The sequence below is a fragment of the Helicoverpa armigera genome, chromosome 12 (genome assembly GCF_030705265.1).
Source record: "Helicoverpa armigera isolate CAAS_96S chromosome 12, ASM3070526v1, whole genome shotgun sequence".
Lineage (NCBI taxonomy): Eukaryota > Metazoa > Arthropoda > Insecta > Lepidoptera > Noctuidae > Helicoverpa > Helicoverpa armigera.
In genome coordinates, this window is record NC_087131.1 from 11,010,394 (window position 1) to 11,027,168 (window position 16,775).

The following is a 16,775-nucleotide window of genomic DNA, read 5'->3' on the forward strand; positions in this document are numbered from 1 at the left end:
AACACAGAAAACGTTTTAACATTGGATGTAGAAAAATCCAAGCTTTTAATTAAAGTAACTCTTAATAGAGACAACGAAAATATTGTAATACGATACAGTAAACCACTTAAGGATTGAATTACTAAATGTATTGACAAATATTTGGTAGAAGATGGAAAAAATGCTGCGTAAAATGTGAAAGCTAAAAAATTAGGAACCTCTTAGTAAGATTAGTACATAATATAATATAAAGTATTTACTTTAAAAAGAAGAAAGCTATGTATCCGCGGCTTAATACCCCGTGCAAGTTGAAAGACTTAAAATCCAGAGCTGAAAATTTACAGTAATGTTGTGCCTTTAAAATTAATTGTGTGTGTGAAAATAATTTTACAGACTGAAATATTACTGCAGTTCAGGAAATGTGGGCATTCGTCTTTAGAGAAATAAAACTTACAACTTTAAAAGGACAATATATGTATAGTGTGTACATTAATAATTAAAGTAAGCACTTGTACGTATCATTGAATAAATAAATCCAAAGGACAAATAATTGAGGGAAAACATATAAAACCAGACAAAAAAAAAACCACTCTTCTCCCGACCCGATCCTATTTATTACGTAAAAATAGTAGGTACCGAAAATTAACATTAAAACAATAAGAGCTGAAATCAGAAATGCAATACAGGAATAATTTTGTGAGCTTTTCGAAAATATTGTCATTCTCCAATATGAAATTATGAATTGCAAATTAATTTATTCGATGAGCTGTTGAATACTGATTTATTAATTTCATCTGACTTTAATTAACTTATTGTGTTTTGAAATACTTAATTTATTAAATAACGTAAGGGCAAACTTATTTCCTGGACATATTTTGTTTATGATGGCTTAAAACAAAAAGTTAATAATAAAAATAGCTTTGTGTATCAATCCGAAATATTATTATCTACCAAAGTTCAAAGAGGTGACATTCAAAATGAGCAAAACAACTTTCTATATCCAATAACACCAAATCCCTCAAACAAGGATGTTGTTGTTTTCAAATAAAGCAAAAACAACGACTCGGAGGCAGAAATCTATAAACTGTCAGAATATCTTTACGATAAGCCACCCAATTTCAAAATAACAAACCGCGAAGTAACCTTTAACGAAAATAACATTTCCTATTCCAAAGTTTTATTCACCAGTCTGTTTTTTCAATCCAGATCAAAATAACTCTTGAAAAGAGAGCCATCATCCCAGGTGAGGGTATTTCGAGACACTTGATAAGGGTACATGACTCATAAATGAGCTGTCGCATACACCGACCTCTGTATAAGCAAGAAGCGCTCCCTAAGAAACCATTTCACTAGCAAATGTTTGCTTACCAACTCCAATACAACCTACGCAAAATAAACAAATGAGAGAACATTTTAATCTAAGTTTACATGTCAATCTACTGGAAAAAGTGTTAGAAATAGAATTAAGAAAAACTGTTGCTGAAGTGATTTATTTTGTTTTTTTCATTTAACATTTTAAGCAATGACTTGATGCAATCTGTCATTTACTATTTACTAGTCTATAATCTCCCACTGCTGGGCAAAGGCTTCCCCATTTTACTTCTTTCAAATCTGTCATAACAGATCAAACATATAATCGATTTTACCTTGTAATGTGCATCCAACAATGCCAAATTCAGCCTTGATTACCAAAACCATTATTATCTAAATTCCTCTATTTTTCATTCGTAACTTTTCCTAACTAGTTCACATTCATTCTGTCCAACTTTCGCTGCTAAATCGCTCACCCAGTGCTAGATTACACAAGTTTAGCTTTCGACATTTCCATTGCGGACATAAGGCGTGGCTTAGCAATCCTTCGCCTGACTCCAATTTTGTTTCCACATTTTCTTGTCGCGGATAAATTGTATCGTTTAGAGTCACATGTGTCGTTGCAGCATTGATTTAAGCTTCTTCGGTATTTTTTATATCTGTATCATTACTTATAGCATCTACAAGATTTATGGACATTTTTGCAGCTTTTATATTTATATCTCTTGTTTTTTACTGCTCATATTTCTTCGCTTAGTAAATCTTATCGCCCAGCTTTAAACTACTTAGTATTAATATATTCATCAAGTTTCATTGCTTGTTGAACTCGATGTTTAATATTTTATGCTTAAAGCTAAACGTTTAAATTACTTGAAACCTGACACGTCTTTGCACCAACGCTGTTTCGAACATCAACGTCTTGAGACGTAAAGTAGCTTATAAACGAATCATGCAATTTCGTCTACCTACGTTGATTTTATTACCGAGTGCCATTAAACTTGAAGGAGTTTTGAAAATGTCTAGACAGCACAATATGAATTAGTAATGATATATAAAGATGCTTAGATTGTTTTGCTTAATGAGCAAGGAAGAAAGCCGTGTAATAGGTAATTCACTCCAGCATAAAAATCGAAGGAGCTTGCGTTAATAGATACTTAAAGGTAACCTTGAAGACAGTGGATATAATTGCATTTTGTCATTAAGTAGTTACGTATTATATTGATGCAAGACTGTTCCCAGCTTTTAACGTCCCGATGATTTTTCCTCCTGGTTTTTGCATTAGAAAAGTCCAGTGCAGTGCAGTTGTAAAATGTCTCAAACAAGCATCGCAAAAACGTTCTTCATACTATCCTGATCAAAAATTTTTTGCACCGTTATATTTTTCCTTTATAAAATCGCCAATTCACCAAAAAACCATTAGGCCTACGAGAACATTTAAAAAATCCGGACAATATACTAGCATGGTGAACCATTGTCGTTATTCTCTTAATCCGTGAACAATGGCCTGATTCCATGGCATCGTTGGCGTGGTGCCAGGGAAAAACGCATAATGTTACACGCCGTGCTGTAAATATATGGGTGGCTAAAGTGGGCGGAGACGCCGACGAAAATCCTTGATTTTGCAGTGGCTTTAAAGTTTGATGTCACTGTAACACATACGGTAGATTCAGCTGTTTTGTCGTCTCGACTGCATGATGGAATGAAGTCTGAAGCATAAAAATGATATTGAATTAACCTGGTCTTTATACATAAGACAGTTAACTGTGCGTTTAGAGCCAGCAGTTAGTAATAAGGATATCGCTTTACAATAGTAAATCTATTAGTGTCATTGTAAGCCTTTTTATTAGTTTCACACCTCCTTCTATTAATAATTTGGCGATAAACACCATGCTTGCTCAATATTTGTTGGTGATTTCAGACTTTATAGTCCAGGTACCCTTGAGATGTTTTCCTTGATTGGTGACCTCAGATAGGTAGTAAATACAAACTTAGAAAAGTTACAACGGTACTTGTCTGTCATGATCTCGAATCTAAACACTCATATTTGAGAGGTTTGTACATTACCCACTAGCCCACCACAACATACTTCAAACATAATTCAACAAAATATAAGTTCTGTTTAATTAGCCTAGAAGCTTCTTTAAACCTTTGTCGACTGCTTGTGGACTGCAGATACGAAATATAAAAATTGGCAACCTCTGCAAACATTATACAGCCACAAATCATAAAGAAACATGATGAAATAAAACCGCAGCGCACACGCACAAAATTTGAAACTCCCGTATGTTTTCAACGGCTGCATGGGGATGTCGCCGCTTGGGAGTTATTGTTTGGTGTTTTATTTTCCTTTTTTATGGTCTCCATTAAAGTGTATTGAATACTCGTTAATTATTTTGGCAGATTACAGCGAGAGAGAGACATATCAATTAAAAAAATCTAGTTAGTACTGCAGTTCAGGTATTTAGTTTTACTTCGTTTACTGTAGGTGTGTAATATTTTAAATTGTAGGTATGTATAATACATATTCAGGTTTGTTTTGGAGTAACAAAAGTTCGTTGACGCAGTCAGGTACTTTTATTAAAGGAAAATCTATACAGCGTTTAAAACAATAATATAAAAGAAGAAAGAAGGAAAGACTTTCCAGTAGCCTGTACATAAATACTAAAAATATTGCGTTATAAAAACTAAAAATAGTAACTCGATTCGAGTACAAACTTAAGAACTATTTAAAGAAGTTGAAAATAACCTCCGCCGTCCAAAAATAAAAACGCAGAAGAAAGAAATGTTAATAGCTGAAAAACGCCGCATATACCACCACAAAAAGCTTCATTTTAACCCACATAATATACCTGGAGCGTATTAAAATTAGACACACGTACTCACCGTGTCATTCCGGCGCACAAAGGGCTGTTTTTCACTGAGCTATCCAGGCTTGTGCCAAGCGGTATTGAATCGTATTCCCCTCTGCCACATGTGTCAAAATCGCTCGCACTTTTGCCCGAAACACTGGTCAAGGACGCGTCACTTGAATTTTTTTAGTGATTGCATTTTAGGTTCAATTTTGATGACCTATGGTGTGTGCAATGCGGAATATTTTAAGGGGGAACGTGGAAGCGGGCGCGGCCTCTACCGTACGGCCGCGAACTACCCTGCATGACGCTACTAGGGCTGGGCTTGAGTCGTCGCCCGGTAAAATGTGTGGTAAAGTACCGGTACATTACTGGTGGTAATTTTGGCTTCTAGTAACTTTAATGTCATAAATTCATGATGATGTTTTATTATGTTTAAATTTTTACACAAATACTTGGCTTGTGTTTAACTGCATAATAAAAATATATGTAGGTTCTTCTTTTGTATCTTATCTTCAAATAAGGTATCCGCCATAAAAATAAATGAGTACGAGGGATAAATCTTCATGGCGGGGGATTATTTTAATGAAAAGTGCATTTTCTTAAAGTTATCTAATCTAATCTATTAACACACAAAACCAGTTTTTTTCTCCTGTATTTTATTTCATTAAATAATACATGAGCTTCTAAGAGTTTATGACACTTCACATCCGAAATAAGACTGTATAGGTAGTAAAATCACATAAAAAAATATTTACCAGATTACTTTACCGAAAATTACCGCTTCAAAGTTTTCCCGCAACCGGTCCGTGTCTCATCCCTATAAATATTCTGCACATGCGCAGTAGAAACAGACAGACAGACCCCAACGTTTTGTGGTAAATAATACATTTTAGTCAACTGTGGCACTACGGCTATGCGAAGCTAAGCTTACTTAAAACTTTACTAATAGAGTTATTTTGAACTAACTAAATCAGTAACTTTAATATTTCTATTTTGAAACAGGCGAAAATTTGTATACGTAGGTACTCAATGGTTCATTAGTAGCTTTGAAGGTATAATTCCAGCCAAAAACACTAGTTCATCTTAGATAGACGAACCTTAGTTTGAAATATAAGTTTCCATAACTTCAACAGAATCCAAAAAATCAACAGGATGGTAATATAATACCTAAACGGGAAAGTTTGTATGAATAGACGTTGTTCATTTTTCACGCAAAAACTATCAAATGGATTTTGACGAAACATGACAGTGATTTAGCTTATAATCAGAATAACAAAAGCAGGTCCTTTGAGCAGGTGAGACCGCTGAATAAAGCTAGTGTACGTATAAACAAATATTCAGCTCGCTAAAGTTAAGGAGTTGCAAACTTATTAACTGTCCAATTCACGAATGCTTGAAATAAATTTCAAAGTATCGATAGGTGCTCGATTTTCGATCAAAAGTTTTATATAATAAAGTATCGATACCGGTTTTGTAGTTAAACGTTTCTGAAAACTCGTTGTGTAATGTTCCGATGCATTATAAAGCAACTGGCATATTTCCTGGAAATTGGTTGGTGAGGTTATCAAACTTTCCACTTGTCAGCTGTGAGGTTTATATCGAGGTCATAACTATTTTATTTTAGTAGGTACTACCTGTTTTTCTACGGTTTTACCCGAGTCCCGAGGCAGCTACTGATAATTCCCTACCTTGATAGAGTAGCCTATGTTACTCGGGAAGAGTGTAGGTTTCCAACAGCGAAATATTTTTTTCAAATCGGTTGAGTAGTTTTGAAGCTTTTAGGATACAAACAAATATTTCTTCTGTGTTATATTATTATAGAGCCCCTCGGACTCAATTGTCAGCCAATGTTTCGCCCGATGGTTGGTTGCCAGTTTAATTTGAAGGTAATCAAGGATTTCATCAATATAGGTATACCTAATCGTTGCAGTGTACGCACTTCCATTCATCTCTATAAGTACTGATTCATCAGCCAGATCGAACTATCAACCGAGTATAAGTTGACAGCATACAGAACTTAGTGAAAGATTTTATTAAACGAAGTCATCAACATTGGCTAATGGTGGCTTTGAAAGTTTAAAAGAAAACTATCCCTAAGTCTTTTCTGCATTTCAGTAAAACCCAGGGTTAAACCTATTCTTCTGCAAAACCATTTAGGAAGTAATAGGAGGAAACCCTAACATAAATTCTACAACTCATTAAACATAATATAAATGATAACATGAATACATTTCGTTTTTTTTTTTGGCGATAATAAGGATTTATCAATAATGCATATTCTGAGGTCAAAAGTTCTTTTATAAAAAAACTAGCTTTTGCCCGCGACTTCGTCCGCGTAAATGGTTATTACAACGCCATCTATCAAATATGGAGTTGAACTGTCAACAGCTATACATTAGTTCCGTATGATGGCCTTACCAGTAACTGACTTGTGTGTTCGATATTTTACTTCTTGAACACAGTCATTAAATTGATTAGAACTGTTGATTGTCTGAACTGATTTTGATGAAACAATAACTAAATTATAGCTTAAAATGCGTACATAATTCGTTGCAAACGTTGTCTATATTTAATTCGTACACAAACAGGAAAATCCCAAAAATGCTATAATACAAGAACCCATTTTGGTTACGTTTTCAATGTACAAAAATGACTCCTCCACAGATTTATAAATATGTATATAGATATAGATAATGGAGGGGAGTGGCTAATATAAAAACAACAGAAGCTGTGAGACACCATATCAAAGTAATACAATGACTAGATCAGTCGTACTGTTGTGTGTCACAGCATCGCTGTTCTCTGGTGTGCTGTGCTCATCGGATTATCACTCCTATCACGAAGCATTAACTGACGATAATAAGCGGTGTGTAGGGGAGTGTCAACAGGGACAGTGTGTCTCCTATTGCGCCATAAATTGTGTTCAAGGGGAGGTAAGGACTAAACCATGCCACCCGACGAGTAACAAAACGAAGGTCTACACGTCCTTAGACAATCACGCATGCCGAAGCAACTGCGACAAGTTCGGAATTGGGTTTGAATGGTGCATTACTGATGAAGATCAAGTTAAATGGGAATTCTGCAGTCGTGCTGTAGCTCTCAAAGGCCGTCTCAGATACACCACGCGTGATGACTTCTTGACATGCTCTGATGAGTGTGGAAAGCACGGCTTTGAAACATACGATGATTGGTGTCACACAATCAGTGTCTGGAAGTATTGTAACGATCGAGAAAAGAACGAGAAAGTCTTCGTACCGGAATATCCAACCCAAAGTGGAAATACGTGTGTAACCCCGTGCATGTTCTACCTAAGTAAGACCGCGACCTTCTGTTATGACAACAAAGGCTTGTGGACGCGATGCTACTTCAATCCACACTATGAGCCTGTACTGCACTCACTCACAAGCCAGTTACGAAGTGCTTGTATCAATAAGTTTGGCACCTACACTAGCAATGGATATGAAATGTGTTCTGGTCACCTGTCAAGAGCCAAACGCGAGGTTTCTTGCGATTTGGATGTGAGTACTATTGCGGAACGACACAGAGCTGACAATCCATCGGACATAGTGCGTGTTATAGACCCACATGAACCTATAACTCGAGATACCAACCCCATCTTATCGTACACCATGATGCCAAGGCGAGTGTCGTTTGGGGATCGCAACAACGTGGCAAATGTTGACCTGCCACTAGTATTAGAGGCGCGACTAACACAATACACCCTGTTACCTGAAGGCTCGAAGAGAGAAGAATTTCATAGCTACCTCAACAATCACTACCTTCACATGAGCCCCGATCGAAGATTGCGCAATGTCAACAATATCAACAATAACTATGATGAGGTAGGTTACCTACTGGGGTCTGTATTGGGTGGACCCACGGAGATCTACAACATATTCCCACTAACTTGGCGTTTGAATAAAGGTGATGATTCGGCATGGCACCAAAAGGAGCAACATATGGCAGACTTTCTGCGGAACCATAATGACAGGTACATCGAATTCCTGGCAGTACTCGGCTATCAGCAAGACAATAACAGCCGTCTGATAACTCGCCCTGATTACATCGGAATCCGTCTGAGGTTTTATGAGAACAATATTTTGGTGGACCGTCACGGTAACCAAGTCAACTCATTTGAGGACAATGAAACTGAAAACATGTTCTTTTCTAATGATCCAGATGAAGATTGTCATATATGGTAGCCAATGGGGTGCATTTAAATATTGGTGTAACAGCAATTTATGCCAAAATAAAGTGTTTGTGTGACTCTTACACGTATATTTTTATTACCTCATTATTCGAATTCACCCTAAGCCATTTCATAAATCCATACAAACCTATTCCAATTCAAAGAGAAATATTCTGGAAGCAAAAGCAATAATTATGTATTTGTAAGTGTTTATGAAGCAACAAAAAAAATCTTATACTGTTAAATATAAGAAACAGTAGAATGAGATTAGATTAGAGCATTTCAATTTAGTAATAGTATCAGTGGCTAATGATGGCTTTAGAAGTTAAAAAGAAAAACTATTCCCAAGTATTTTAGGCATTGAGGTAAAATCTGTTCTGCCATAAAATATTTTGGAAGATAAATAGGAGGAAAAACCCAATGTAAATTGTAATGTGTATCATCTAACTCATTGATTAAATACATGTTATTTTTGAAAAAGTGGTGATTATATTTATCAAATTGCCAGTCTGAGGTCAAAAGTTGATGTATAAACAAATGATAACTAAACTAACAAAGAAAACGTCGTAAAATGAACGTCTACTGTAACAATATTTCCTATGTGACGCATCTTTGTCAATATACATACAACTATATGGTTTCATTTGGCAAAACTTGAGGCTGCCGATGACCGGGAACCTACGGTAAGCAGGGGAACACAATTGGCTGATAAGATGATGATGAGGACAACATTAAAGAAAAAGCATTTATAAAGAAAAAAAAAAACACTTTTAATAAACACTGACAAGTTTTACTTCACATATTGTCGAAACGCTTACATTTAATATTCATAATAATCATCAAAAAAGCAGAAACCTCCCACTCTAACATAGCCAATAGGACACTTGGGGTCAGTTATGAAGCTCCTGGAATCTATTTTTGGAATATATTCTGTCGATGATTCTCCAACTTTCCTCGGCACTCTAATCAAAGGCTTTCCTTGAGTCATCACAAAATTTTCTCTCTTGTCCATCTTTGTTGAAAACACTGGGTATTTATCACCCTTATTTTTCGGTATGGTCTGCAGGAAAATCCCGTGAGGAGATTTTGGCACTGCATGGTGTTGTGTTAGGCAATCGATGCACGCGACTACAGCCAGCCACACAGCAATCTTCAAGCCCATTATTAGGTATTACTGTTACACATGTAATGTACGTACGGCAGCTAGATACGGAATAACGTTGTTATCAGTTGTGAGTAATGTTTATTTAATATTCTAAGAGGCGATCTTTCATCTGCAGTTAACTTCTTCTTGTTTGAGGGATAGATATAGCGGTTTGACATATTTTCTACACAAAACTGTCAAACATATTCTTTAGATAAAAAGTTATCTAGTGATAGAAAAATCGGATCTAAATTTAGGATAATCATCATCAACAAAGCAGAATGCTCTCACTCTTATATATCCAGGAGGACATTTGGGGACTGTCAACAAGTAGCCGGACTGTATTCTCGGAATAAATTCTGTCGATGATTCTTCAAATTTCTTCGGCACTCTTATTAACGGCTCTTCTGAGGTCGTCACAAAATTCTCTCTATCGTCAATCTCTGTTGTAAGTACTGGGTATTTGTCTTCTGCAGACATTGGCACTTCATTGTGGTGTAGTGTCAGGCAGTCGATGCACGTGACTAGAGCACAGATTACATGTGTAACATTATTACTACTACTTTGATGACGAACGAATGGAGGCAAGATACGAAGTGTCGTTGTTATCTGTTGAGATCATTTTTATATTTTGATGTCTTTTTTCCCTAAGTCAACGGTCAAGCATGTTTGATTAAAGCACTCTGCATACGGTACCTAATGTAAGCGTATGTTATACGCGCGTACAACGACATCAATACGAGCATGAGCATTATCATAGAGCACTGCACAAGAAGCCATGGTGCATCGAATGGCAGGTGGTTTCAAAGTCAAAGTATTTATTATTTGTAAAACATATTTAAAAATATTTCAGGTCGATATTGATATTAAGATATTCGTAGCGTACCTAATAAGTTAGACGTTTCATTATACCTATTCATGAAAAAACACCTAAATTGAAATTGAGTTGATAAAATTGAATTGATTTTCAATTAGGTACATAGGAATTCTATCCTATAATTATTTCTAATGCTAGGATATTATAAGCAATACGTATAAGCGACGATTGGTTTGTGCAACACTGCAGATATCAGTGGTAACGATACGGTTACGCTACGACTTCGTGTGCAAAGAGCTTAGTGATTCCCTAGAAGAAAGAGTTGTGACTTGTGCTTGAATCATTCTGGTGAATCATTTAGCCAAACAATAATATGTTATGTACCTATTTTACATGATTGGAAATTAATGCTTTAAACAAATTCTCAGTGGGGTACGCGATAAGCCTTGAGCAAACTTTGTTGAACCGTAACGACTTGCATTTACATTATGGACAACTTTATATATATAATAAACATATTTATATAATAAACTAGCAGTTTTCGAGCGGTTTAACCTGCGTCCTGTAGGAACTACTGGTCGTACCGGGTTAAAATATTGCCTCTATTACGCGGGAAGACTGTAGATTCCCAACCGTGAAATAATTATAAGTCTCAGTGTCTTTCGAGTACAAACAAAATAAAAAAAACCTCTTTTTATACATCTCTTAGCATACATTATTATACTTTTAGTACGTCAGCTCTTCAATCATAGAAAATTGGATTAGGTTTATAGAAGCTGACACGTTTATGTAGAACTTTACTTCAACTAAAAACAATGTTGGAAGACCATCATTCATAGTAGCAAAGTCTGTCAAAAACAATAAAGAACTCACAAAAGACTTTGTTCAGGAGACGACATCCAAAAGTTTGGGTTTTTTAGGTTCGTAAGAAAATTTGCATAACATAACCTAAGATTTTGTAAGCACTGAAAGTGAATACCTACGCTAATACTATTAATTTTATATTACTACACACTATAAGTCAGATTAAATCCAATTGTTTGGTCATTTTTATCCATTTGATTATGTTTTTTTCGTGATGTGAGCAAAACCAAGGGACACCATTATTTCGAGTAGGTATTTAATATTTTAGCCTATCACTTTTATGTGCATAATTTCATGCCCCCTGATATTAAATATCATAGTCACATAGTAATATTATAATGCCCAAGGCTTAACCCAATGTTCCGGGTTCTAATGCTTCTGTCAGTGATTTGCGTTCATGATTGTACCCCGACCCTGTGTAATGGCAGATATTTAGCTGATGACACAGTATTAGCGTATCCTCATGGAAATACTGATGTCTTAAGACTTGTGAGTTGGTAATTATCAGATACGTAGAGCGTAGATTAAGGCACCGCACAGCTTTTTTCGAAGGGTACTCAATATAAAAACACCAGCTTTTAATTAAAATAATCGCCTCTAAATCAGTGTATCCGTATTAAAATGCTCATAGTTATTACTTTAGACCCCGTGTGCGCAGTGTAGTCGAACGTGCTAGACCGTTGAGTTAGGGAAAACCGACAGAAAGATATAAAAATTGCTCTCAACAGATAACAACGACACTTCGTATCTTGCCACCATTCGTTCTTCATCAAAGTTGTAGTAATAATGTTCGTGAAGATCGCTGTTTGCCTGGCTCTGGTCGCGTGCATCGACTGCCTGACACTACAACACAATGAAGTGCCAATGTCTCCAGAGGGGAACAATAAGGGCGGCAAGTACCCAGTACTTTCAACAGAGATTGACAAGAGAGAGAATTTTGTGACGACTTCAGAAAAACCTTTAATTAGAGTACCGACGAAAGATGGAGCAGCATCGACAGGATTTATTCCGAAAGCTGTGCCCCTTCGGTGTGCAAGTTGTCCTGTAGGCTACATAAAAATAGGAGCATATTGCTATTTTGATGAGAATTATGAGTATTAAAAGAAAGCGTGTCGGCAATCTATAAAGATTTACGAAAGTTATATTTTTACAAGACCATGTGATGTGAAATTTTATTAAAGTGTTTTTTTTTGCAAATTCTTTTTATTTTATTTTAGTGTTTTAAAGTTTCATTACATATGCTATGTATTACATATGCATACTGGTGAGTATGGGCAAATCGCCCTTGGGGGAAACTTTTGACCAGCAGAGTACTAGTGGACCCACTATTAAATTAAAAATACCCCGGTGGTCCGCGGTGTAGTGTGTGAACCATCTAATACTGCAGAAAATAATTTAAAAAATGCATAGTAAGATGAAGACTATCTCCGCATTTCCTTTAAAATAACCGGGACCTCCTTCTAGCTTCCTAAAGTGCCTCCGTGGCCAAATAAACTTATTGATTGCTTGCTTTTGGCAGGCTATCAAGTTCTCCCACCGCAATTAAAACTAGACTTTAAAGTTTGAGATATACAGTTTATTTTTGATTGACGTATTCATTGACAGCTATTAAGATGTTCCTTTAAAAGAGGTAAACACAACATTAAGGCCGCGTTTCCACTGACGCGGAGCTGGGCGGAGAGGAGCGGAGAAGAGCGGTGAAAAGTGGTCAGTGTTTCCACTGAAGCGTAGCTGGGCGGAGAGGAGCGCAGCTGGGCGGAGAGGGGCGATGAAGATTTTGAATGCACTTAGTGACGTAACGAAGACAACTGACACACTGCACGCGAGTCACGCACCGCCCCGCTCCGCACCGCTCCGTACCCGCCCCGCTGTCCTCCGCTCTGCACCCCAATGCTCGCTGTCCTCCGCACTGCACCGCCTCGATGTATGAATATTCGCTATACTCTGCTCCACCCCGCTCGTACTGTTTCCATTGAAGCGGAGCGGAGATTTCAAGCATAGTCATTGGTCAATTTATGCACCGCTAAGCTCCTCTCCGCCCAGCTCCGCGTCAGTGGAAACGCGGCCTAAAGATTGAAAGGGGTAGTGAAATATGAGCTAGTTAGATTTTATTGGATAAGCCATTGCGGTTTATGGCTTATCTTGGCTGACTTGAAAGATATGAATAAAAAACTGCTAGAAATTTTTACACATCTCGAGGCTATGTGAACAGTTATTGGCACGTTTGGCTTAATTTACTTTAATGGTATTTTCAGCATTGTGTTTATTTAGGAGAAGGTTTTATGTATTTTAGATACTGAAGTCATTTTAGTTTTATAAATTGTTTTTGCTGTAAAGAAGTGGCGCTATATAACTTACTAACTACACATGTGTCTGCAAGATTTGAGTAGGTTTACTTACTCGAGATACTAAAGGATATTTGTTGCACCTGTGCTTATGTTGTGAATCAGGTGTGTGCCGTGTTTAAAGCCACTTGTAGCAATATATTGCACGTTAACGTCATAGTAACATGTTGTACTGTAGACTGTACACATTATCGCTAAGACACAGGTGCAAGACATTTATTGAAACGAGTACTGAAATTAAAGAAGGTGGCAATAGTCACAGTCTAGTCTAAACTAGTCATTATGAAGCTGAAAAGTTTGGTTCTTTGTTTATTTGAACGCGGTAATCTCAGAAATTACTGCACCAGTGAGAAAAAAAATGAAAGAAACAGTTATTCTTCCTCACGATTCCTTCCATTTTAGGATATTGTGGTTTTATATTGGGTATATTCCTTGATTACCATTCCCTATCGTATCTTTAGGCTAAAGGTAAAACAACCCAACTCTAGGTTAGGTCTTTGTCCATTACCTTTTTGTATTGGATCTTATAAAAATATGGAAAACATTTTTATGTGTTCAGAATAATCTACTTCTACTAATATTATAAATGTGAAAGTTTGTGGGAATGTATGGATGTATGTTTGTTATTATTTCATGTATGTTGAAATTTAGTATGGAGATAGGTGATACCCTGGAATAACATATAGGCCATTTTTTATCAACATACCACGTGGGCAAAGCCGCGTACGGAAGCTAGTAATATAATATTTACATGACATATTCATGCTTGTTCATCATTTTTAATTCTCCTGTGAGCATTTACGTTATTTACATACATTTAAATGTTTATTCACCGTGAATTGCAATGTGGTCAGGAATGGAAAATATATTGTTGGAATGAATTTATTCATATAAGTTAATTACAGTTCAGTGGCTACGGAAATATAATTTTATGCATTCTGTGAAATTGTATTAACCTATTTCAGTAACAAACTTTATTCAAAAATAGGTATATCTGTAGTTTGTATTTTTACAGCTACAAAGAAAAACTTATGTTTGGCAAGATAGATAATATGAGTGTGAATATTGACAGTTTTCAACTGAATAAAAATAATAGGACTTCCAAAGGCTGCAAAATAACACTAAACTTACCACTATAAATATTACTAAGAAATCAGTGACAAATTTTAGTACACCTTCATAACACCACCTTCGTAGAATAATAATCATATAAGGAAAATACAGATAACACTTATACATTTTTATTGTTTCACAAAAAAGTTGTTACGTATTCTATAGCACTCCATTGGCCACCATCACAACACAATCATCATCTGGATCATTAGAAAAGAACATGTCTTCAGTTTCATTGTCCTCAAAAGAGTTGAGTCTGTTACCGTAACGGTTCACCAAAATATTGTTCTGATGGAATCTCAGTCGGATTCCGATGTGATCAGGTCGAGGGATCAGACGGCCATTATTGTCTCGCAGGTAGCCGAGCACCGCCAGAAATTCGATGTACCGGTCGTCGCGGTTCCGCAGAAAGTTTGCCATGTGTTGCTCCATTTCAAACCACGAAGAACCACTGCCGTGGTTCAAACGCCATGTTTGCGGGAAGATATTGAAGGCCTCCATAGGTCCACCTAGTCTAGACGCCAAGATGTGACCTCGTTCATCGTAGTTATTGTTGACAGTGGTAAATCTTCGGTTAGGGTTCATGCGATTGTAGTGGTTACTCACATAGGGAGTAAATCCTTCTCTATCAGCGCCGACAGGTAACAGAGTGTAGCGTGTCAATTGCGCCTCTAATACCAGTGGCAGGTCGACATTTGCCACGTTGTTGCGATCCCCAAACCGCACTCGCCTCGGCATCATGGTGTACGATAAGATGGGATCCGTGTCGCGGGTTATAGGTTCATGTGGGTCTATAACACGCACCTGATCGGATGGATTCTCAGCTCTATGTCGTTCCGCAATAGCACTCACGTCCAAATCGCATTCGTGGAATGAAAAATCGTAGCGTTTCGATCTTGACAAGTTTTTACACACTTTGTATCCTTTGCTGGTGTAGTTGCCAAACTTTTTGATACAATTGCTTCGTAGTTTGCGCGTGAGTGAGTGCAGCACGTGCTCGTACTGTGGGTTGAGGTAGCATCGCCTCCAGGAGCCGTAGTTGTCATAGCAGTAGGTCTCAGTCTCACTGTCGTAGAACATGCACGGAGTTACACACGTAGTTCCATCGTAGGTTGGATATTCAGGCACGAAGATTTTGTCGTCCACATCACAATACTGGTAGTTCTTGATCGTGTGACACCAATTATCGTAGTTTGGATAGTCGTGCTTTCCACACTCGTCAGAGCATGTCAAGTAATCATTTTGTGTGGTGTGTCTGAGACGGCCTTTGAGAGCGACAGCACGACTGCAGTAGTCCCATTGATTTTCACCCGTAACGCACCATTCATATCCTTTTCGGAACTTGTCACAGTTGCTCTGGCATGGATAATTGTCATAGGACGTGTAGAACTTCGTTTCATTTTTCGTAGGATGACATGGTTTAATATTTGTACTCCAATAGTAGACACACTGCCCCAGAAGACACTCTCCCAAACACCGGGTATTATCGTCAGTTAATGCTTCAAGGTAGGAGTGATACTCCCATGAGCACAGCACACTAGAGAACAGCGATGCTGTGACACACAATAGTACGACTGATCTAGTCATTGTATTACTTTGATATGGTGTCTCACAGCTTCTGTTGTTCTTATATTAGGACTCCCCTCCATTATCTATTAAGTGTATCCAAAATAAATATAATCGCGTACCGTTTTATCAGCTTCAATTTTTTTGTAAACAACTTCTTTCTGGTTTTCCTGTTCACATGACATCAACTATGCATGACTGTATGTAATCGATCGGTAGCTGAAGGTGACTGCATTTTGCTGCTACTGCTAAAATACTATTTAATATGAACCAGAAGTGCAGATGCCGCCAATTTGATGCAGTTGCTGCACGTTTTGACAGTTGCAGTTGAGCGCTTCCAACTTGCTCCATCTAAGGGATGATATAACTAATTTCTCAATGTACATGTAATAGGTAAAAAAAATATATTTAATATCGAGCAGATACGCGTCAGAAATTAAAAGCAAAAGTCTTCGATAAATAAAGGGTCAAAAGGTCAGGACTGTACTATGAGTAATGGATATATAGTAGGTACACCTTATTATCAAAGTTTTAAGTAATTATCAGAGTTAGCTTACGCCTGTGGTTCCACATAGATCCGAGGCAACTATATAAA

At 37.0% G+C, this 16,775-nt stretch overlaps 3 protein-coding genes across 4 annotated transcripts in view; 1 reads left to right on the forward strand and 2 right to left on the reverse strand.

Moving 5' to 3' along the window:
- The window catches only part of LOC110374333 (uncharacterized), a 57,933-nt gene extending 53,487 nt beyond the window's left edge, over positions 1 to 4,446 (reverse strand). For both annotated transcript variants that reach the window (XM_064037242.1, XM_064037239.1), the window contains exon 1: positions 4,174 to 4,446. The gene's annotated coding sequence lies outside the window, so the exon portion shown is untranslated. The remainder of the gene's footprint in view (positions 1 to 4,173) is intronic.
- A 2,432-nt stretch (positions 4,447 to 6,878) lies between these two features.
- On the forward strand, positions 6,879 to 8,414 carry LOC126054166 (uncharacterized). The gene has a single exon (XM_049838554.2). The coding sequence runs from the start codon at positions 6,899 to 6,901 to the stop codon at positions 8,342 to 8,344; it is 1,446 nt and encodes a 481-aa protein (XP_049694511.2). The 5' UTR covers positions 6,879 to 6,898; the 3' UTR covers positions 8,345 to 8,414.
- Positions 8,415 to 14,726: 6,312 nt separating this feature from the next.
- On the reverse strand, positions 14,727 to 16,235 carry LOC126054167 (uncharacterized). Its single transcript, XM_049838555.2, has one exon. It carries the CDS (start codon positions 16,199 to 16,201, stop codon positions 14,774 to 14,776), a length of 1,428 nt encoding a protein of 475 aa, XP_049694512.2. The 5' UTR covers positions 16,202 to 16,235; the 3' UTR covers positions 14,727 to 14,773.
- Between the last annotated feature and the right edge of the window lie 540 nt (positions 16,236 to 16,775).